Source organism: Erinaceus europaeus, chromosome 22 (genome assembly GCF_950295315.1).
Source record: "Erinaceus europaeus chromosome 22, mEriEur2.1, whole genome shotgun sequence".
In the NCBI taxonomy this organism is placed as follows: domain Eukaryota; kingdom Metazoa; phylum Chordata; class Mammalia; order Eulipotyphla; family Erinaceidae; genus Erinaceus; species Erinaceus europaeus.
The window spans coordinates 7,853,470-7,876,267 of record NC_080183.1 but is presented as its reverse complement, the minus strand read 5'-3'; the positions used below and the strand labels follow the sequence as shown (position 1 = coordinate 7,876,267).

The 22,798-nt window shown below is 48.4% G+C and overlaps 1 protein-coding gene across 4 annotated transcripts in view; it reads right to left on the bottom strand.

Annotated features, from left to right (window-relative positions):
- FOXN3 (forkhead box N3) overlaps positions 1–22,798 on the bottom strand; it is a 274,905-nt gene that overhangs the window by 188,059 nt on the left and 64,048 nt on the right. For all 4 annotated transcript variants that reach the window (XM_007526825.3, XM_060181232.1, XM_060181233.1 and 1 more), the window contains exon 2: positions 18,598–19,154. In XM_007526825.3, the coding sequence (XP_007526887.1) occupies positions 18,598–19,140 (543 nt within the window). In that variant the 5' untranslated portion in view covers positions 19,141–19,154. The remainder of the gene's footprint in view (positions 1–18,597; positions 19,155–22,798) is intronic.

Sequence of the window (22,798 nt, the reverse complement as noted above, 5' to 3'; positions counted from 1 at the left end):
GATGCAACCTGGTACCTTGGAGCCTCAGGCATGAAAGTCTTTCGCAGAACTATTATGCTAACTCCTGGGCCGTTTCATTTGATCAAAATGCTTTTTTTTTTTTTTTTGCCTCCAGGGTTATTGCTGGGGCTCAGTGCCTGCACCAGGAATCCACTGCTCCTGGAGGCCATATTTCCCCCTTTTGTTGCCCTTGTTGTGGTTATTATTGTTATTGTTGATGTCATTTGTTGTTGGATAGGACAGAGAGAAATGGAGAGAGGAGGGGAAGACAGAGAGGGGGAGAGAAAGACAGACACCCGCAGATCCGCTTCACCGCTCGAGAAGCCCAGGGCGCGAACCGGGATTCTTATGCCGGTCCTTGCGCTTTGCACCACATGCACTTAACCTGCTGCACCACCACCCAACCCCCTAAAATGTTTTTTTAAATGTGTTCATGAGAGAGAAAACCAGAGTCTCACTCTGCCACATGTGATGCTGGCCTCTGACTCAGGACCTCAGGCTTCCAAGTCTCACTGTCTATTGGCTGTGCCACCTCCCAGGCTAGGTCAAAGCCATTCTGAGATGCTTTTTTGGTACAGGCAGGCCCGAGTGCCACCCTGGCTCAAGGGAAGGTGCCTGCAGCCACGCTGGCAGGCTCTGTGCCATTTTGTTCAGAACTGAACATCTTATCTCACCCACAAAGAACTATTTGTTCTGTGTGTCCAGAAGTAAGACAAAGACACTACATGGTGACGATGGGGTCGCAGCGCTGGGTACTGGGGCCATCCCACCGCAGGGGCTGCTGTCAACATACCCCCACACCTCACCTACCAGTCGGAGGAAGCAGAAGCCACGCTGAGGGAGTCAGGCTGCAGAGAACAGCCTGGGACAGACAGATCCCCAGAGACAGAGGAAGCAGTTCTAGCCCCCAGAGGTCAGAGACTGTGTTCTGTGGCTGGTCCCCACCGGACTGATTCTCATGTCCCTGGGGCCAAAGCCTCTTTTACTTAAGCCAACCTGGGTGGCTTTCTTGTGCAGCTAAATGTGCAGTGACTAAGACATCCCCCTTGAAATGAAACTAAATAAATTCCACCAGGAGATCCCGCTTATAATCTATTTCAACTGACAGCAGCTACTTCCGTGTGATTTATTGCCTCTGTGAGCCCTTCCTCCTGGGCGAGGGAGGAGCTGCGATCTCTCTGGAAGCCAGGCTGGTTTTACACGGCCAGGCCAGGGCCAGCCTGTGCATCTATAAAGGAGGCTGGTCAGCTCTGCCCGGTCCCTGGAAGCAGGGGCTCCGCCACAGAAGCAACTCCCGTTGCTAGGGCAACTGCTTACTTTCCATATCAACCGCACACGCGTTGCTATGGAGACACGTATACAAGAAAAATGCCTCTCTCCAGCCAGGGACCAGATGGCAGGGAGCGGGGAGAAGTCACAGGCTAGGGGCCCTCGCTAAATGGGATGTTTACTGGAGTGCGTTGCTCTCGTCTGAAGGAGCGGCCACTGGTCACGCAGCCCGTTTAGAAGCTGCACCCTCCTTACGAAACGCCAAGGTCTGCCTGCAAACCCACAGGCAACAGCAAAGGCAAGTGACTGCTCACATCAGCCCAAGTGTCTCCTGAATACAAACCCCTTTTGTTTTTAATTCACCCCACGTCCTGTCTATGCCTGAAATGAATTCACTAAGCAAACACGAATGGAAACACAATTTCCTGTAACAACTGAAGCAGAGGCTTGATTTCACCCCTGCTTAGAAATCTCTAGTTTCCACCAGCTAAGGGCTAACATAACATCTCAGATCCCTCCATTCCGACTTCTCCATTAAGCCTTCATCTCTCATCTTCAAACTTCCACTGACAATTCCACGGACGTGTCTCTTATTTAGCACTGTCAAAGCAGAATTCTTGCTCCAAAAGCCCACCCCATCCCTCAACCGCCAGGCTTGCTGCCCAGCCTTCGTCAACAATCTTCACCCTGGACTAAAAGTTGGTCCTCAGTGAGTGTCATCATCTTCCCTGACCCACTGGGACAAGCCCCAAAGGGGTGTGTCACCCAGTCCCCCAACTCCCTGGCTTTCAAGCACTCACACTTGGTGTTCATACGCTTCCTCCAGGTACTCTTAGCACTTGGACATTTAAGTTGTTGCCAGCTCGGGGCCTTTGCACTTGCTGTTCTCTTTGGCTCAGACCTCCACCTCCATCCCTGTCACCGTTCAAAGCACCAACTGGTTACTTTCTCCAGGAAGCCGCCACCCTCCGCCCTGCTGGTCTCCAGTTGTTGACGTTTTTCAGCTCTTCACTGCCTGTCCTACATGTGTGACTCTTGCATTCCCTGGGGTCTCTCCTCATCCCCGCCCTGCACCATGGGTGATCTAGAATAACCAGGGACCTCTCACCGGTGCCACCACTGTATCCCCAGTACCCACAACGGTGCCTGGACCTGCAAGACAGGCAAGGTGCCAATAAGCCATCGCTGAGAAGACTTCTAGAATGACTGAAGCTAGGGGTGGCGGGGTATATATCCTGGCAACATTTAACAAGCCATCTACTATTTTTTTGAAGATTAAAATTTTAAGTATATTATTTCTTTTTCTTCTTTTTTTTTTTTTTGCCTCTAAGGTTATTGCTGGGGCTCGGTGCCTGCACCACGAAGCCACTAATCCTGGAGGCTATTTTTTCCCTTTTGTTGTCCTAGTTGTTTTATCGTTGTTATGGTTATTATTATTGTTGGTGTTATTGATGTCCTTGTTGTTGGATAAGACAGAGAGAAATGGAGAGAGGAGGGGCAGACAGAGAGGGGGAGAGAAAGACAGACACCTGCAGACCTGCTTCACCACCTGTGAAGCGACTCCCCTGCAGGTGGGGAGCTGGGGGCTGGAACCGGGAATGTTTATATGGGTCTTTGAGCTTTGAGCCATGTGTACTTAACCCACTGCGCTACTGCCCAACCCCCTTATTTATTTATTTTGGATAAAGGAAGACAGAAATTGAGAGTGAAGGGGGAAACAGAGACAGGCCCCTGCTGCACTGTCTCGCCACTTACAAAGCTTCCTCCTGCTGGTGGGGAACAGGGGACTTGAGCCTGGAACCTTGTGCATAGTATATACGCACTCTACAAAGGGGGCCATCTCCCAGCTCCTACCGACCTAGCTCCTATACTTCAACAACAAACAAAAATCCATGGGAAGCTACGGAGCCTGGAGCTGCTGCTTCTCATGAGGACAAAGTCTGAGTCTCACACACTACTTTAAAAGGTGTATTTATTAAAAGTCTGATTCTCACACACTACTTTAAAAAGGTGTATTTATTAAAAGTCTGATTCTCACACACTACTTTAAAAGGTGTATTTATTAAAAGAGAAGAGAGAGAGACAGACAGAAAAGCACTGTTCAGCTGTGGTGTCATCAGACAGAGCCTGGAACTGAAGCCAGGACTTCTGGGGGCCTCGAGCTTGCAAGCTGGCACCCTCCCACACTGAGAAATCTCCTTTCTCCTACAAAATCGGATTCCTCCTTGACTAAGGCTTCTGCAGGGTCTCGTCTCAGAGCCGCAGGAATGAAGGTTCTCACACAACTGTGTCTGTGGCAGATTCTGGAAGGAATGCGCATTCTCCCAGTTCCCTGTACTCCGCCTGTGCTGACTCCAGAAGTCTGCCCCCCCCCCCCCATAGCAGTGATTAGAGACAGTGCCACCACACAGCTTGGCCTTTTCTTCGAAAAACAAAGTGCATACAAATGTTCTGCTCGCTGCCTGTGTTCTGCCTAACGCCATTAGTTAAATCATTTATCGGTCCTGTCCCCAGAGGAGGATGGTCATGGCTTTCTAAGAGGCATTTCACTGAGCTCCAGGAAATAGAAGGCAGCAAGAGCCTCGACCCCTCAAGGCCCAGCGGGAAAACTCGCTGATCCTCTGGAGAAGGGAGGGTAATGGACAGCTCTCCCCACAGAGAGCGAATGAGGACAGACACTCTGCCTGGACTCGTGGACTTCCTGCCAAGCTCACAAGCAAAGGCGTCTGACAGGCCAGGGGTAGGCGTGTACACACACACACTCGTACACAACACACACAAATCATAGGTGGGGCTCTTTTGAAGCAAGCCATCAGGTCACTGTTACAGGAAGGACTTGACACCACCCTCTGCCGACTCCCATGCATGCTTGCTTTGCTTCTTCTTATACTCGCTCCCCCCCCCCACACACACACCCCTGCATCTTCACTTCCATCTTGCTGTTGCTTTTGAAGATGTTCAAGGGAATCTAAGCAAAGTTTCTTGAAGCGTGGGGAACTGGGACAAATAGAAGTATCTGTATGTGTATATGTTTTTATTTCTTTATCAACAAGATAAAGGAGAGAAAGAGAACCAGAGCATCGCTCTGACATGTGCAGAACCAGGAACTGAACCCAGGGCTCATGCTATGCCACTATACAGGAAAGGAGGGAGACAATTTATTTATGAGAAAGAGGGAGGAGGAGAGGAGGAGGGAGGGACCGGGGGAAGAAAGAAGAGGAGGGGGGAGAGAGAGAGAGGGAGAGAAGACCAGAGCAATGCCCTGGCCCATTTGATACTTAGGGGTTGAACTCAGGACCTCGTGTTTGAGAGTTCAGTGCTTTATCCACTGAACTCTCGTGCCACCGCCGGGGCTGCAAACTGGAATATTTTTTGAATGTTTCAGCATCTCTTCTTTACATAAGTTACTAGAACTACTGAAAGTTTTTCCCTTAGGGACCAGGCAGTGGTTCACTTGGAAGAGTGTTACCATCTGTAAGGACCCAGGTTCAAGTCCCCGGTCCCCACCTACAGGGGAGGCACTTCACAAGCTGTGGAGCAGTGCTGCACCTAGCTCTCTATCCCCTTCTCCCTTCCCCCTCTCGATTTCTCTCTGTCTCTATCCACAATGAATAAATAAAATACTTTTAGAGACTTTTCCCCTTATTTTCCTAGCTTCCCCACCAACTTCTCCTGCTTAACCTCCCAACCATTATCCCTCTTTTTGCTTTTCTCTGACATCGTTCCAACCCACCCCATTTGAGTTCAGCAATAGCCATCACCTAGGCATCTAGAACTCTGTGGCACAAAAGCCTATGCTTGCTTAGTAAAGAACCGAAATTGTCTTTAGGGATTGCAGCAGGTCCAACAAAAAGACTACAATTCCCAGCCTCCTTTGCAGTCCAGCTGGGTCAGATGACTAGGTTTTGACCAATGAAATAAAAGCAGAGCACTGGGTTTCTGGAAAAGCTCCATTAACATTGCTAGTCCAGCAGAACCCTTTTTGTCTTTCCCTGTACAACCCCCCTTTTCTGTTTCCTAAACCAAGAACATGACCCATCCCCGCCCGTGAGACAAAGAAATGTGGAGCAGGGGAATTTGTAGCGCAGTAAGAACAGGAGACGGTGCCCTGGGGCTTCAATCCAAAGCCTCCAGACTGACCTTAGGTGCCAGGCTGTCACACACGCACACGCTAGTGCGGTTAGTTCGTTTTCTGTCATTTGGATTTTTCTAGCCCATTCTTGGGGGCCTTGTGGTCACTGCTTCAGCAGCAATTTGACCAAGCACATCCCTCTAGAACCTCCCTACCACTTACCTTTCATCCCAGTTCCGAGAGCCCTGGGCTGGCTCCAGGTGGCACCAGCCACTCAGTGGGCTGCTCTGCTTGCCAGCCACATGGGCTCTAGCTCTGTGTGGGGGTGTTTGCCTGTTTCCTGGGGTACCCGCTCCTAAAAGGGGAGAACTAAGTCTCGTCTTTTGTTGTAACTTCTGGCATTACCAAATGGTTTTACTAAATGAACTAACAAGCCCTCCAAGGCCCCGAAGTTACAGGTGGCATGATGCTGACGGTCTGTGAAAGCCAGGTGTTTCGAGGGAATAAACAGAGTGAAGGGAGCCATCTGGAGGTCCAGTGCCAGGGCAAGAGCGGTGTCACCAACCTCAGGTCTTCACAGGGCCTGTGTGAGGCACTGACAGCAACAAGGAGCCAACAAGAAGTTGAAAGGGACACGACAGTGAACAGGAACAAAAGACTCCAGGTCATGAAACCCCAGTCTGCACATTTTCCTGTCTTGTCTCATCAATAAAATGTCATCAAAATAAACAGTATTTTGCCTTTTATTTTTTTTCTCCAGGGTTATCGCTGGGGCTCGGTGCCTGCACTACGAATCCACTGCTCCTGGAGGCCACTTTTCCCATTTTGTTGCCCTTGTTGTAGTTGTTATTGTTATTGTTGTTATAGCTGTGGTTGGATAGGACAGAAAGAAATTGAGAGAGGAGGGGGAGACAGAGAAGGGGAGAGAAACACAGACATCTGCAGACCTGCTTCGCCGCTTGCAAAGCGACCCGCCTGCAGATGGGGAGCCGGGGGTTCAAACCGGGATCCTTATGCCGGCCCTTGCTCCACGGACCAGACTCCCTCTTTTTTTTTTTTTTTTAAATCAAAGCACTGCTCAGCTCTGGCCTGTAGTGGTGCAGAGGACTGAACCTGGACTTTGTGAAGCCTCAGGCATCAGAGTCTCTTTCCATCATCATTATGCTACCTTCCTCGCCTTATTTTGTCTTTAAAATACTAGATCTTCAGCTTCTGTTTCAAGCGGGGGAGGAGTCATTGGGTAAAGGTAGGATATTTTTATAATGACTCAAACTTTCCATCATCTTGCCAAATCTTAAGAGCATTAAGGTGACCTGGGGCTCCGTGAGAGAGGACAGACTAATCCAAAGAACCCATCACTATTTGGGAAAGAAGCAAAGCCCATGACTTTTAAATAGGAGGTCAGCGTGCCAACTTCCTCTATTATTTACTGCCGAGAATTACCCGGCAGCTAAAGTGATTTCAGAGGGAAATCCCACAGCCACACCAGCTCGACAAGGGAGGCACTGAGAACCGTTTCTTGCTGCTTGGCATCCCAGGCGATGCGGGAATGAGCAGGAGCAGCTCGGTGATTCTGTCAGAGAGAACGGCGCTTTCAGGGCTGGAGGATGGTTCACCTGGTGGAGTGCACACCTTGGCGGGGGGCAGCGTGCTCCAGCACCACATGCGAGTGCCATAGCGGGGCTCCATGGACAGTGGAGTGGTGCTGTGGCGTCTCTCTCTGCCTCACTCTCTACTATATCTGAGTAATATATATATATATATATATATATAATATATATGAAACTTACTATATATATGTATATACACACACACATACATATATATTAATGCTGTAGGAACATGCTTTATTTTCAGGCCACATTCATTTAACTAAAGATAATTAAAACAAAGAAAAACAAAATCAAGAAGAGCTGGGGAGTGGGGTTAATGTACTGAGAAGGTGTAACCAAGTGACTGGATTAAGCGCACGGGCATCAGAACTGGGAGGGTGTGGGGTGACTTCCTGTTGCACTACTCACCAGCCAGGTGAGCTCACCTCCTCATCTGGGGCAAGGAAGTGAATCCTAGGGCTGCTCTCATCACAAGCAAAGCCTGGGCCGCAGCATGATAGCAGCCCGAAGAAGAGGTCACAGAGGCTCCTAAGCTGAATATGGGCCCCAGATCACATCAAATCATGGGGTTTACAGTCACCAATATTTATACACCTTTCCCGTATTTGGGAGCTACTCTCTCTCCCAGATCCAGCTTTCTGGTCCTTTTTCCAGCCATGACATCATCTCCCCAGACATTAACTTGGATCCACCTGCATATCAGATTTCAGGCTCTGGGGAAAAAAAAAAAAAACTAGTATAGCCACAGGCCCTTTGGAATACAAATAAAATAGTCATACTAGTTACCTACAAAACGGAGACCCCTCCCAACTCTTCATCTGCACTACTCCAGCCTTTAGGTTCATGATTAGTCAACAACTTGTTTGGCTTCATATGTTAACTCTCTTTTCAGCCATCAGGTTCCAGATGCTAGCATGATGCCAACCAGACTTCCCTGGACAGACAACCCCACCAATGTGTCCTGGAGCTCCGATTCCCCAGAACCCCACCCCACTAGGGAAAGAGAGAGACAGGCTGGGAGTATGGATCAACCTGTCAATGCCCATGTTCAGCAGGGAAGCAATTACAGAAGCCAGACCTTCCACCTTCTGCATCCCACAATGACCTTGGGTCCATACTCCCAGAGGGTTAAAGAACAGGAAAGCTATCAGGGGAGGGGATGGGATACAGAGTTCTGGTGGTGGGAATTGTGTGGAGTTGTACCCCTCTTATCCTACAGTTTTTCCAGTGTTTCCTTTTTATAAATAAATGATTTAAAAAAAAGGCACTCCACAGTTAGGCCAGTGTGACAGTCATAGTGACTGGGTTATAGGTCCATTAAGCCTCTAAAAACTAGGAGCTGGGTAGTGGCACAGCTGGTAGTATGTGTCACCTTGCCAAGTACCCGGGTTCAATCCCTTAGTTCCCACTGTAAAGAGAGAGCTTCACAAGCAGGGCTTGAAGCAGGGCTGCAAGTGCCTCTTGCTCTCCTCCTCGCCTCTCAATTTCTGTCTCTATCCAATAAATAAATTTTAAAAAATTTTAATCTAAAATATGGGGCTAGGGAGACAGCATAATGGTTCTGCAAAAGACTTTCATGTCTAAGGCTCTGAAGTCTCAGGTTCAATCCCAGCATCACCATCAGCTAGTGTTAAAAAGAGGTTCTCTGGCCCCTCTCTTTCTTTCTGTGCCTCTCCTTCATTAAAAATAAAAAATAGGAGGTCGGGCGGGAGCACAGCAGGTTAAGCGCATGTGGTGCAAAGCACAAGGACCGGCGTAAGGATCCCGGTTCAAGCCCCCGGCTCCCCACCTGCAGGGGAGTCGCTTCACAGGTGGTGAAGCAGGTCTGCAGGTGTCTCTCTTTCTCTCTCCCTCTCTTCCTCTCCTCTCTCCATTTCTCTCTGTCCTATCCAACAACAACAGTAGCTATGCCAACAATAATAACCACAACAAGGCTACAACAAGGGCAACGGGGGTGGGGGGAGGCCTCCAGGAGCAGCAGATTCATAGTGCAGACACTGAGCCCCAGCAATAACCCTGGAGGCAAAATTAAAAATAAAATAAAATGTTGCTCCCAAAAGAAGAATGTAAAACCTGGTCTGGCAAACTAGCTCTACCATGTGTGGGCACCAAGTTCAAGCCCAGCCCTCACCACAATGAAGAAAAAAGCTTTGGTAATGTGGTCGCTTTCACATTCTCAAAAAAAAAAAAAAAAATCGAAAAACGAGGTCTGGTAAAATAGCTCACTTGGGTAGTGCACTGCTTTGCTGTACATTATGAGCCATATCACCACCCAGTCCCCACCACACTGGAGGAAGTTTCCATGCTCTGGTCTTTTCCCACTGTCTATATGCTTGAATATCTGTCTATCTATCTGTCTACCTGAAACAGTCAGCTCAGAATAGTGAAGCCAAGGTAACGACAACAAATGTTCAGATAAATAATAATAAGTGGGGGCGGCTGGGTGGTGGCACACTTAGTTAAGTGCACATAATACAAAGTGCAAAGACCCTCACAAGGATCCAGGTTTGAGCCCCAGGATCCCCAGCTGCAGGGTGGGGGGGGGGGTGGCTTCACAAGCAATGAAGCAGGTCTGTAGGTGTCTCTTATCTCTCCCACCCCTCTCAATTTCCCTGTGTCCTATCCAATAAAATAGAAAAAACGGCCAGTACAAGGAGTGGATTCAGAGTGTCGGTACTGGGTCTCAGCAATAAGCCTGGAGGCAAACAATAAATTAATTAAATTAAAAATAATAAGCTAGGGAGACCCTCCAGGAAAATGGACACTGTCCACTTAGACCATGTGCTGTCATTAATCACAGGCCACCTCAGAGCTTCTCACAGCCTGGGGTTCCAAGGTAGGAAGCTCCCACACCCCCAAACTCCTGCTTCTTCTTCTTCTTAATTTATTTTTCCTTTTGTGGCCCTTGTTGTTTTTTTATTGTTGTAGTTATTATCATTGTTGTTTTGGATGTTGTCATTGTTGGATGGGACAGAGAGAAATGGAGAGAGGAGGGGAAGGCAGAGGGGGAGAGAAATATAGACACCTGCAGACCTGCTTCACCGCCTGTGAAGAGACCCCCCCTGCAGGTGGGATCCTTGCGTTTTGCGCCACGTGGTGTTTAACCCGCTGCGCTACCGCCCTACTCGCCCAAGCTCCTGCTTCTTTCTTTCTTTCTTTCTTTCTTTCTTTCTTTCTTTATTTATTTATTTATTTATTTTATTTATTCCCTTTTGTTGCCCTTGTTGTTTTATTATTGTAGTTAGTACTGTTGTTGTCGTTGTTGGATAGGACAGAGAGAAATGGAGAGAGGAGGGAAGACAGAGAGGAGGAGAGAAAGACAGACACCTGCAGACCTGCTTCACCGCCTGTGAAGCGACTCCCCTGCAGGTGGGGAGCCGGGGTTCAAACCGGGATCCTTATGCTGGTCCTTGTGCCGGTCCTTGTGCTTTGCGCCACCTGCGCTTAACCCGCTGCGCTACAGCCCGACTCCCCCCAAGCTCCTGCTTCTAACTGAGAGAAGTGAAGCCCAGGGCGGCCAGGTAGCACCAGCATCAAAAGCAAAACCAGGCATCCTGGTTGCCACTGGGGTCCACCTATAGGCAACACAGGCTGCCTCTATTTACAGTGTAAGAATGTATGTCCAAAAGCACTCAGCCCTGGATACAACAAGCATGCTTTTCTACAGTGTTTCCTTTAGATCCCTCTTAGGACAACAATGTTTTCTGGTTCAAGTGCCAAGAGAGGAAGCAAAGAAAAAGCACAGAAATAGAAACACTCATAACTGAACCATCACAAGGCAGCCTAGTACTTTACTCTTCATACATACAAGCACTCAGAGAGGTTTCCACACCCCTAATCTTATCATCCTAAGACTGGCACTTGAGATACAAAGCTTCACACTAGACTTTGGGAGAAAAAGAAAAAAAAATAGACGAGGGTCTGTGAGGGGGAAAAAGCTCAGCCTGTTAAAAGCAGGAAGCCTGCATGCCTGAGGCTTCAGGTTCAAACCCCAGCACCCCCGCCCTCTTCCCTGCATGCCCACTCATCCTCAAGATGTAACTTTCGAGAAGAAAAATGATTTTTTAAATTATTTATTCATTCATTTCAATGAATTTATTCATTCCCTTATATTAAACATTTATTTGTTCATTTAAATATTTATTCATTCATTCTCTTTTGTTGCCCTTGTTGTTTTATTGTTGTAGTTATTATTGTTGCTACTGTTGATGTCATCGTTGTTGGCTAGAACAGAGAGAAATGGAGAGTGGAGGGAAAGACAGAGGGGGAAAGATAGACACCTGTTCTCTCCACCTCTCTATCTTCCCCTCCCATCTCAATTTTTCTCTGTCCTACCCAATAAAAAAATGGGGGAAATGGCCACCAGGAGCAGTGAATTCAGTGCCAACACTGAGCCCCAGCAATAACTACGGAGGGAGGGAGGGAGGGAGGGAGGGAGGGAGGGAGGGAGGGAGGAAGGAAGGAAGGAAGGAAGGAAGGAAGGAAGGAAGGAAGGAAAAAGAGGGGGGATGGGAAGTACAAAAGAGAGAATTACAGAAAAAAAAGTGATCTCGCCATTAGCACTCCCTTCTATGAAACAGAAGTTTGAGGGAACAAAGGAACAGGTTGAAGAAACCCCCAGTGGTGGCCAGGTGGTGGCGCAACTGGTTAAGTGCACACATTACAGTGCACAAGGACCCGGGTTCAAGTCACTGGTCCCCACCTGCAGGAGGAAAACTTCACGAGTGGTGAAGCAAGGCTGCAGGTGTCTCTGTCTTTTTCCATCTCTATCTGCTCCGCCCCTCTCAATTTCTCTGTTCTATCCAATAATAAGTAAATAAAATGATTAAAAAGAAAGAAAGAAAGAAAGAAAGAAAGAAAGAAAGAAAGAAAGAAAGAAAGAAAGAAAGCCCCAGTGAAGCAGACAGAACCTGGGATGTTCCACAACCCAGTGAGTGGTTTTCTTCAACAAGAGGATGAAAAAACGAGAGGGCTGTGTCTGCTGAAGGTGAAGACAGAAGAAATCTCACAGCCAAAATGTAGCAAATGCCCCTGGATGACCACACGTGGGTCTCAGTTCAAACACACATTTTGATCTACATGGTTCTCACGGGCTTGGTGCCTCACTATAAATCCACTACTGCTGGAAGCGACTTTTCTCCCTTTTGTTGCCCTTGTTGTTTATCATTGTTGTCATTATTACTGTTGTTGTTGTTGCTGTCATTGTTGTTGGATAGGACAGAGAGAAATCAAGAGAGGAGGGGAAGACAGAGAGGGGAAGAGAGAGATAGACACCTGCAGATCTGCTTCACTGCCTGTGAAGCTACCCCCCTGCAGGCGGGGAGCCGGGGGCTCGAACTGGGTTCCTTACGCTGGTTCTTGCATTTTGCGTCACATGCACTTAGCCCGCTGTGCTACTGCCCAGCCCCCACCAGTGACTTCTGAGTATGAAGCTCATATACAAATGCCCGGGAACTGAGATTGGCACTGTGATTCCATGAGAAGCTGTGAGCTATTCTCCGTCAAATAACACCAACATCCACTGGGGTCACACCACATGGCACGCAGCCTGGGAGGTGGCGCCGTGGAGAAAGCACTGGGCTCTCAGGCATGAGGCTGCAAGTTAACCCCTGCCAGCACATGCGCCAGAGTGATGTCTGCTTCTCCTGTTATCTACCCTCTTCACTCTTTCTCATCAATAAATAAAATAAAACCTTTTTAAAAAAAATTAGGGAATCAGGCAGTAGCGCAGCGGGTTAAGCGCACATGGCGTGAAGCGCAAGGACGGGCGTAAGGATCCCGGTTCGAGCCCCCGGCTCCCCATCTGCAGGGCCGTCGCTTCACAGGCGGTGAAGCAGGTCTGCAGGTGTCTGTCTTTCTCTCCCCCTCTCTGTCTTCCCCTCCCTCTCCATTTCTCTCTGTCCTACCTAACAAGGACGACATCAATAACAACAACAATAAAAAAACAAAGGCAACAAAAGGGAAAATTTTAAAAAATCCATGTGGAGTCCGAAGTTTGTTTCAAAATACACAAAAGACAGCCTAGAAGTGGCCTAGAAGGTGGTGCAGTGGCTAGAGCACTGGACTTGGAAGCATGAGGACTTGAGTTCAATCTCCAGCAACCCATGTGCCAGACTGATGCTCTGGTTCAGAAAGAGTGGAAGGGAGGTATGGAGGAAGGCAAAGGAGAGAGAGAGAGAGGCGGGGGGAAGGGAAAGGAGGGAGAAGCAACAATAACAAAAGGATGCATGAGGCTGGGCGGTGTTGCACCTTGTTAAGCACAGGTACACAAAGACCCAGGTTCAAGGCCCAGGTCCCAACCTTCAAGCCTCATGGGCAGTGAATCAGGTCTGCTGGTGTCTCTGTCTCTTCCTCCTCCCTATTCCCTCTCAATTTCTCTCTGTTCAATAAAATAAAGGTTTTTTTTGTTTGTTTGTTTTTTACTTTTTTATTTATTTATTCCCTTTTGTTGCCCTTGTTGTTTTATTGTTGTAGTTATTATTGTTGTTGTTGTTGTTGGATAGGACAGAGAGAAATGGAGAGAGGAGGGGAAGACAGAGAGGGGGAGAGAAAGATAGACACCTGCAGACCTGCTTCACCGCCTGTGAAGCGACTCCCCTGCAGGTGGGGAGCCGGGGGCTCAAACCGGGATCCTTACGCCGGTCCTTGTGCTTTGCGCCACCTGAGCTTAACCCGCTGCGCTACATCCCGACTCCCAAAAGTTTTTTTTAAAAGCATGACATAAGGAAGGTTAAGCTGTGAGCCACTGAAGCTTCTGGAAATCTGTGATGGCAGCGATGGGGACACGAACTCACGCCACTCTCTGTATATTGCATGATTACAAAAGTAATACTTTTTTGAAGTCTTATAGTTAATGCTGAGAGAGAGAGAGAGAGAGAGAGAGAACTGAAGCCCAAGTGTCTGTCCCCTGATTCCTTCCTCCCAGAATAAGTCACTTAGCACTAGAGGGAATCCAAGGGGTACCCGTTTCAGGAGCTCTCCAATCTGGTGCAAATACAAAGCACCCAGGAAATTTATCACAACCACCCACCTTTTCCAGCCCCAGATCTGCTCTAGGGGAGCAGCGTGAAATGGGTCTTGCTGTGTAAAGCCACAGCGGCTCTGATACAGCCCTCTCTCTGTGAGAATCTCTGTGAGGCAGGAGATAGCTCACCTGGTAGAGCGTGCACCTTACCATGCGAGAGGTCCTAAGTTTGAGCCCCAGCACCACGTGTGAGCATCACAGCACCACTGGAAGCTCCTCAGACTGTGTGTGTGTGTGTGTGTGTCTGAAATAAAGAATAGAACTATGCTCCATGTGGCTCAGGAGATGGTGCAGTGGACAAAGTGTTAGACTCTGCTGAGACGTCAGAATCAGAATTAATTCCCAGCAAGGCATATAGAAAGGCAATGCTTTTGTGTCTCCCTCTCTCCCTCTCCCTCCCCCCACCCCCCACCCCATAAATAAATCTTGGTGGCACACCCAGTTGAGTTCACCTGTTAAAATGGACAAGGACCCAGGTCCCCACCTGCAGAGGGAAGCTTCTCCAGTGGTGAAGCAGGGCTGCAGGTGTCTCTCTGTCTCTCTCCAGATTTCTCCTTCCCCTCTCGATTCTTCTCTGTCTTTAGCCAAATGATAAAAGTACAAAGTGAAAATAAAAATGATGAAGTAGAAAGTAAAAATAAAGTAGCCTGGGCCTCTCCCCTGGGGGTTTCAGCCCAACTCGCTGAGAGAGGGCCGCGCCTTTCCCCAGTGTCTGCTCAGTGGGAACCCTCGGGCGGCGCAGACAGGTGCACCCCCCTCCAAGTCTGCTTGGCAGGGGCTGCTCACTGAGCTTCAGCCTCTGCACGTGACTCAGTGCTCCAGGGTGGTGACAGTTATCAGCTGGGGGGTGGAGAGGGCTCCCAAGGTGCCTGTGTAGAGCTCACCTTCCTGTGAAAGCACCAATCAGTTTTATTAATTTATTATTATTATTATTATTATTATCAGAATTGATTTATTCATAAGAATGACAGGAGGAGAGAGAGAACCAGGCATCACTCTGGTACATGTGCTGCCAGGCACTGAACTTGGGACCTCATGGTTGAGAGTCCACTGTGCCACTTCCCAGACCACTGTGTATTTATTTATTTTTTAAATTAGCCTATTTTCTGGCCATCGACACTATGGGCTGACTTTCTCATATAGAGACAGAGACGAAGAATCAAGAGATGGAGGACCAGGCAGGAAATAGCCTTGGGAGGACACAAAACCAAGAGCTTCCTCCGCTGTAGTACGTTCTGGGCTCGAAAGCAGTTTTGTTTTTAAAGACAAAAATCGACCCCCCCCCCGCCCCGAGATCTGGTGGCAGTGCACCCGGTACAGCTCACACGGTACAGTGCGCGAGAACCTGGGTTCAAATCCCCAATGCTCACCCACAGAGAGGAAGTTTCATGTGAAACAGGGCTGCAGGTGTCTCTTTCTGTTTCCTCCCTATCTCCTTCTTCCCTCTTGATGTCTCTCTATCTAAAATAAATAAATAAGATATGTTAAGGCTTAAAACTGTGCCATCAGGCAGGAGATAGCTTGGCTGGTAGAGCGTGTGCCTTACCATGAGTGAGGTCGTAGGTTGGGGCCCCGGCACCACGTGTGAGCATCACAGCACCATTGGAAGCTCCTCACACAGCGGGTGCGTGTGTGTGCATGTGTGTGCTTGTGTGCGTGTGTGTGTATCTGAAATAAAGAATAAAATTATGCTCCATGTGGCTCAAGAGATGGTGCAGTGGACAAAGTGTTACTTACTTATAAATAAATAAATCCAATTGAGTGTACATGCTACTATGCTGAAGGAACTGGGTTCGAGCCCCTGGTCCCCACATGCAGGGGAGAAGCTTCACAAGCAGTGAAGTAGTGCTGCAGGCCTCTCTCTCTCTCTCTCTCTCAATCTCTCCCCCTCTCTCCCCCCATCTCCCCCTTCTTTCTTAGTTTTACTCTGTCTCTAGCCAATAAATAATATAATATTAAACATAAATAAATCTTAAAGAAAGAGAAAAAAAAAAACCTTTGGCTCCTGAGCAATAACGCCATCTTTCCCTTCCCAGGCACCACCCCAAAACCCTCCATGTCCACGGCCCAAGATGGACGTCAACTCAGGGTGAACAACATTCACAGACCAACATGTCTCGCAGCGGCAGTGAGCACTCGTGAGGCTTGGTCACTTCCTGATCCACCCTCTCTTCCTGCCCAAAACAAGCAGCCGGCTCGCAGGTTCAAGACTCCACTGGAAGCAGAGAAAGTCATGGCCAAACCCCAAGCCCAGCACAGCCCCCGATCCCACACAACCTTGGTCCTGACCGTGAACGTCCGTCGACTTCCAACGGGATGAAGCCACACTGTGCATGGGCTGGAACTGCCACTGGGGACAGAGCGGGAGGTGCTGTCACATGCGAGCTGTGTGGAGGCAGCTTCCCAGCCATCTGTTTGCCTGTAGCCACAGACTTCTCAGAACTCCAAGTTCCTATGTCATTTCCTTGTTGTTGTTGTTCGACTCTCACAGGCAAAGCAAATGATTAAAACTGCTCGGAGCTTGAGCTACAGCACGAAACTCAAAATCTCATTCTGGAAAGCCAACCGTTGACGGGAACCGTACCCAGAATCACTTTTTCACTCAGAACTCAGTGTCAACTCCCAAAGCCCAGGACTGTCAACTGACTCCAGAATCCTGAAGGAGCTGCCCTTCTCCAGTCAGAAAGGAAATAAATGCTGAGCAGGGCACCAACATAAAGACACTGTGGTGAAGGGGAGGGTGGCCACTGGGCTTTCTGGCGCGGCGCAGGGGTGGGGGGACGGGGGTGGGTGGTGGGGATGGGACACAGTCTTTTGGTGGTGGGAGTGGTGTTTCTGTACAATCCTATTAAAGTGTAAACATATAAACCACTAATTAATACGAGAGGGGAAAAATTGATCATATGTCTAGAACTTCTTAAAACACAGACTGAGTCTTTAATACATAGGCTGAGTCTTTGATATGTTGACTCTCTCAAAAGCCTAGACCAGGGAGAACAGAAGCAACCGGTAGCACAGCTATATACAAGATGCTGGGTACTATACCCCAAACCCTATCAAAGGGACTTTCCGAAGTTAACCCTATCACCAAATAATGTGACGATAACAATAACTATCCATTGTCTTCTTGAACCCTAAGACAACAGGAACCTCACATTTCCACTATAGAGCCTAAATTTCCCCCAGTCCTGGAACCTTAGGGTGGGGCCCACTTTTCTGCATGCTGCTCTCAATTCAAATCAAATAATATTGCATCCGCGGATCGCAACCTAATCAACGCAACGAGTGCCACCCCAGCATGCTTCACTTCAGACTGTGACCAGAGACTTCAGGTGTGGAATGACAACCCTTCAGCTTCATCACTCGGGTGAGACCTTTCCTTTCATAGGATTCTCTAATTCCATTCCAGGTGTTCCACTCCCCAATAAAGTCCCCAAACCTAGATATAGTCCAGCTCCCCTGAGATAGAGCATAGGTTCACCCGTGCCCATAAACTAGGGGGAAAATCTATACCTGAAAGCAGAAGTACACAAGAGCATGCAGGGAATACCCCCAACACTTCATCTGCACTATTCCAGTCTTTAGGACCATGATTGTTCAACAATTTGTTTGGCTTTGTATGTTAACTGTCTTTTCAGCCACCAGGTTCCGGATGCCAGCGAGATGCTGACCAGACTTCCCTGGAACAGACGACCCCATCAATGTGTCCTGGAGCTCCACTTCCTCAGAGCCCCACCCTACTAGGGAAAGAGAGAGACAGACTGGGATTATGGATCGACCAGTCAACGCCCATGTTCAGCGGGGAAGCAAATACAGAAGCCAGACCTTCCACCTTCTGCAACCCACAATGACCCTGGATCCATGCTCCCAGAGAAATAGAGAATGGGCAGGCTATCAGGGGAGGGGAGGGGAGGGGATGTGGAGATCGGGTGATGGGAATTGTGCGGAACTGTACCCCTCTTATTCTATGGTTTTGTTAATGTCTCCTTTCTTAAATAAAAAAAAAAAGAAAGAAAAGAAAAGAAATGCTGTTTGTTTGTGTTGCCTAGTCCTTGATGGAAACTTTTCTCAAATACATGTATTCCTCATGGCCACCGCTGCCCTTGCATGCAGGCTTTTGCCTGGGTCCCAGCCAAAGTGCCTCCTCCACACAGGGGGTGATACCAAGCCACTGTTTGCTGACCAAGTGTATAAAACCACTATTTTGTGATCATGTTGCAGACACCACTGTGGGAAGCCCTGAATCCAGCACCAACACCAACACCAAACACCAAACACAGTATAAGACTCACCTGCTTATGGAAAAAAAAAAAAGTCCCTTCCAACTATCTAAATGAGCACAAGAAACATTTACCAATTATGCTGGGGAGACAGCACTGTGGTTCCACAAAAAACTTCCATGCCTTCGACTCCTGAGGCCCCAGGTGCCACCTTTAGAACTGCCACCAGCCAGAGCTGAGCAGGGCTCTGGGGAAACAGTGCTAGCGGCAGTGGCAGTCGTAATAATAATCGCCGCTTTGAGTGTGATGCATTTAACTTCACTTCTTCAACGGAGAACCACCTTCAATGGACAAGAGAAACCACCCGTGCGGACCGGACACACACACAGAGAAGCTTACCTGACTCCGCTCTTTGTCCACTTTCTTAAAACACTTATTCAAGGACAAATTATGTCTCACTGAGTTTTTCCACCCAGTCGGCGCGTTCGCGAAATACGGAAAATGTTCCAAGATCCAGTTGTAGATATCCTTGACTGGCAGGCGCTTGGTCGGAGAGTCCTCAATGGCCATAAAAATGAGGCAGCTGAAAGAATAGGGGGGTTTGCAGTTGGGGTTCTGCCTGGCATCGTAGGGCAGGTCAGAGTGGGCAGGGGATGGGGGCGTGTCATCGTCCAGCTCCTGCAAGGGGCTGACGCTCCGCAGCACCGACTCCCCAAAGCTTTTGAGCAGGTTCTTGCTCTCGTGCAGCCAGTTGAGGTTGGTCAGCTCCTCATCTTCCATGGCCCCCTCTTCTAAGCGGATGTCCGGCAGAGAGAAGTCGAGGTCATCGTCTTCCTGGAGGGCCTTGGAGACGCTGCGGCCGCGGTAACACTGGTTCCGCCCGCTAGACACGCTGATTCCTGAGCTGTCTGGCTTCTTACTGGGAGGCATGACTGGACCCATTTACGTGAAGGCTCCTGGGAAACACAGCAGAGAGAAGAAGGGACGTGGTGAGATGCAGAATGGAAAGGAGGCTAGTTAAGGGGCTGGATGGCGGCGACTCAACTGGTTGCACGCACACGCACAAGGGCCCAAGTTCAAGACCCCGCTTCCCACCTGCAGGGGGAAAGCTTCCCGAGTGGTGAGGCAGGGCTGCAGGTGTCTCTCTATCTTCCCTTTCCCTCTCAATTTAACTTTGTACTTCTCATATACAATAAATAAGGGGCCGGGTGGTGGTGCACCTGCTTAAATGCACACATTACAGTACATAGTAAGCTGGTTACCTGGGCTCAAGTCCCCAGCCCCCATCTGCAAGGGGAAAGCTTCACAAGTGGTGAAGCAGTACTGCAGGTATCTCTCTGTCTCTGTCTCTCTCTCCTTTCTCTCTAAACTTCTCTCTGTCCTATCAAATAAAACAAAGAACTTACTTAATTAAAAATATATACAATAAAGAAAAATTAAAAGAAAAAAAAGACAATGTGAAGGGGCCGGGGGGTGGCGCACCTGGTTTAGCGCTCACATTACAGGGCGCAAGGACCCAGATTCAAGCCCCCTGGTCCCCACCTGCAGGAGGAAAGCTTCAGGAGTGGCGAAATAGGTCTCTAGGTGTCTCTGTCTCTCCCCCTCCCCTCTGGATTTCTCTCTGTCTCTATCCAATAATAAAATTAAGATATTATATTAAAAAAGACAACGTGGTAACAGTTTTTAAAGAAAGAAAAGAGGGGGTCAGCTGTGTTTCCCTTAGTCTCCACCATCCCTCGGCCACCTCCCTGGAGCAGACCCCCAAGAAGTCCATCTCACAACTGTGACGTGAGTAGCACAAGTCCCTAGAAAGCCCCCTGACCTGTCACCCCGTCAATACAAGACTAGAAATAATTATATCAGTGGCCCAGGAGACCTGGCAGAGGAGGGCAGGGCTGGCAAACATGAGGTCGTGAGTTCAATCCCCAGCACTGCATGTACCACATAATTTTCTTTCTAATTAAGCAGAGGGAAAAAAGGGCAGCGGTGGCGGCATACCCAGTCAAGTGCACAGATACCATGTGCCAAAGACCTGGGTTCAAGGCCTTGGTCCCACCTTTAGGGGGGAAGCTTCATAAGCGGTGAGGCGGTGTTGCCGGCTTCTCTTGCTCTATTTCTCCCCCCGACCCCCCACCGTTTCTTTGTCTCTAACCAAAGGTAAGACACCTTCAGTGTACAAATGTATCACTAAAAGAATGCAAAAGGCCACCATGCCCCCCCTTTCTTTCTTTCTTTCTTTCTTTCTTTCTTTCTTTCTTTCTTTCTTTTTTTTTTAACAGTGGCAGAGAGTGAAAGAGACTGCGGCACTAAAGCTTCCTGCAGTGTGGTGGGGGCCAGGCTCGAACCTGCACATAGCAAGGCAGCTGGCCCCATGCCTTCTCGCTCCATCTATGGAAGCCTCTTGCTGGCACCCTGCTTCGTTTCACTATAATACAGGAAAACACACACATGAAAGTTTTTCCCAAGTTTCATAATAAACACTACAAAAGTTACACAATGCCTGACTCCTCTCCACTTCTCTGTCTGTCCTTCTCAATAAAAGAAACTGCCTGTAAGAGGCATAATGGTTATGCAAAGATACTCTCATGCCTGAGGCTCCACAGTCCCAGGTTCAATCCCCCATGCCACCATAACTCAGAGCTGAGCAGTGCTCTGGTAAAAAATAAATAAGAAAGAAAGAAAGAAAAAAAAGAAAGAAAGGGGGAGAGAGAGAGGGAGGGAGGGAGGGAGGAAGAGAGAGAGAAAGAAAGAAAGAAAGAGAAAGAAATAAAGAAAGAAAGAAAGGAAGGAAGGAAGGAAGGAAGGAAGGAAGGAAGGAAGAGAGCCTGAAGTTTAAGGTCCACTGTTTCAGATGAAGTCCAGCCAGTCTCCATAAAAAGACCATCCACTGCCTCAGAATTCAGGCTCTGGCCACGGTGAGCAAAAGTTCACTAGGCTTTTATTTTCTCTTCCCTCCACAAGTCTTAACCCCAAGCCCTGCAACTTTGATTACAGCTGGAAAGTCTAAAGACTGACAGCCGGAAGCTCTGTAGTTCAAACCAAAGGCAGAAGTGTGTTCCGTTTTACTGAGACTCCACACTCAGGGTGAGCAGCCCCAGACACCACTTCCATAAACGGAAAGGTCAGTAAGTCAGTAGCTAGGGGAGCCTTCTTCCCAGGGAGTTCTGAGGCAGATGGGCAGGTCCCACCCAAGTGCAGGGGAACTTTGCTTTGTCCTCCCCACCCCTCCATGCCACCCCCTTTATTATCAATGACCTAGAACAGGGAGTAAAGTATCTCGTGAAAAAAAACCAATGAGGAGGTGGCAAGTCTGCAGAGTGGCCCTGACAGAGACAAAAGCATGCTCTACTCTCTCACACTCAGTGTGAAGATAGAGAACCCTAAAGATAATAAAAGCTGTGTGTGGTCTTTTCTTGCCCCCCCCCCTTTCTTCTCTATCTCTTTCTCTGGCCTTGAGTGAGAAGATCAAGCAATCCAGAAAAGAATACGTCAAAAGCCAAGACGATCATTTTAAGGTTCCAAATGTCCATCAGCACCAAGCCTAAAATAACTGCTACTTCAGCTGGGGAAGTTCCAGGTTGAGATTCTAGAAAGCACAGTGTCAGGCACTAAGCCGCCAGGCAAGGGGGCCGGGGAAATGCAGCTCACCCCCACTTCCAAAAGGTGAACTGACACCCCCTTTAACAGTCCAGGGGAAGCTCCCCAAGAAGCAGCTGAGACAAGAGACTCTGCTGTCTGGGCCCTGTCCTTACAGCCCCAGAGGGAGGGCAGTTCCGATCTCTCAGGCACACCACGACCACTTCTTTCAGGTAAGGAGAATCTTCCCTCCACAAGTTGCGTCTCAAAGGGCACATTTTTCCAGAACAAGTCAGCATCTTTAGGTCTGCAGACATGCGCCATCAACTTCATAATGCTTTTTACATTCCTTCTTTCTGGGCAACTCAGAGATGCCCTCCTCATCCCGACCCCATTTCCTGGGACCCCAATCACCACCACCAAAGTTTTCTGATAACCACATATATACACAGAGTTGAACCAAAAAAAAAAAAGAGAGAGAGAGAGAGAGAACAAGCCAGTCGCTGAAGTCAACTTTAGCGCCTGATCCAAGTTTTAGACCTCCTGCGCTTCCAAACAGGAAAATTATATCATGGCTGACAGTAAAGTAATTTAATTGCACTGTTGCTATGACAACATGCTGCTCTCTTTCTTTTTAATTTGCTTATTTGTCAGGAGCTTCCCAAAGGAACTAACACGCTATTCTCCATGTTTTCTTTTGTTTTAAACAAACATTGCCGGCAAATGAGGTTTTATTAGAAAAATGGTACTGTCGAGAGAAAGAGGGCTAGGAGGCTTCTGGATTTTTCTTCTTCTTTTTCTTATTTATTTATTATTATTATTTTTTGTGGGCTTTGTGTCTCTGTCCCACCATGCAGTTACCAGTCTCCCCACAAAAGCTCATTTTTACCGCGGCAGTACCAAGGGCAACTGATCAGTAGGATTCCATTTATAAGCCAGTTCCCAGAAAACAGGCAGCTGAGTTCTCCATCATGATACTTTTAACTCCATAATTTCGTCAAATCTAGTTCTGTTTCTAAGCGCC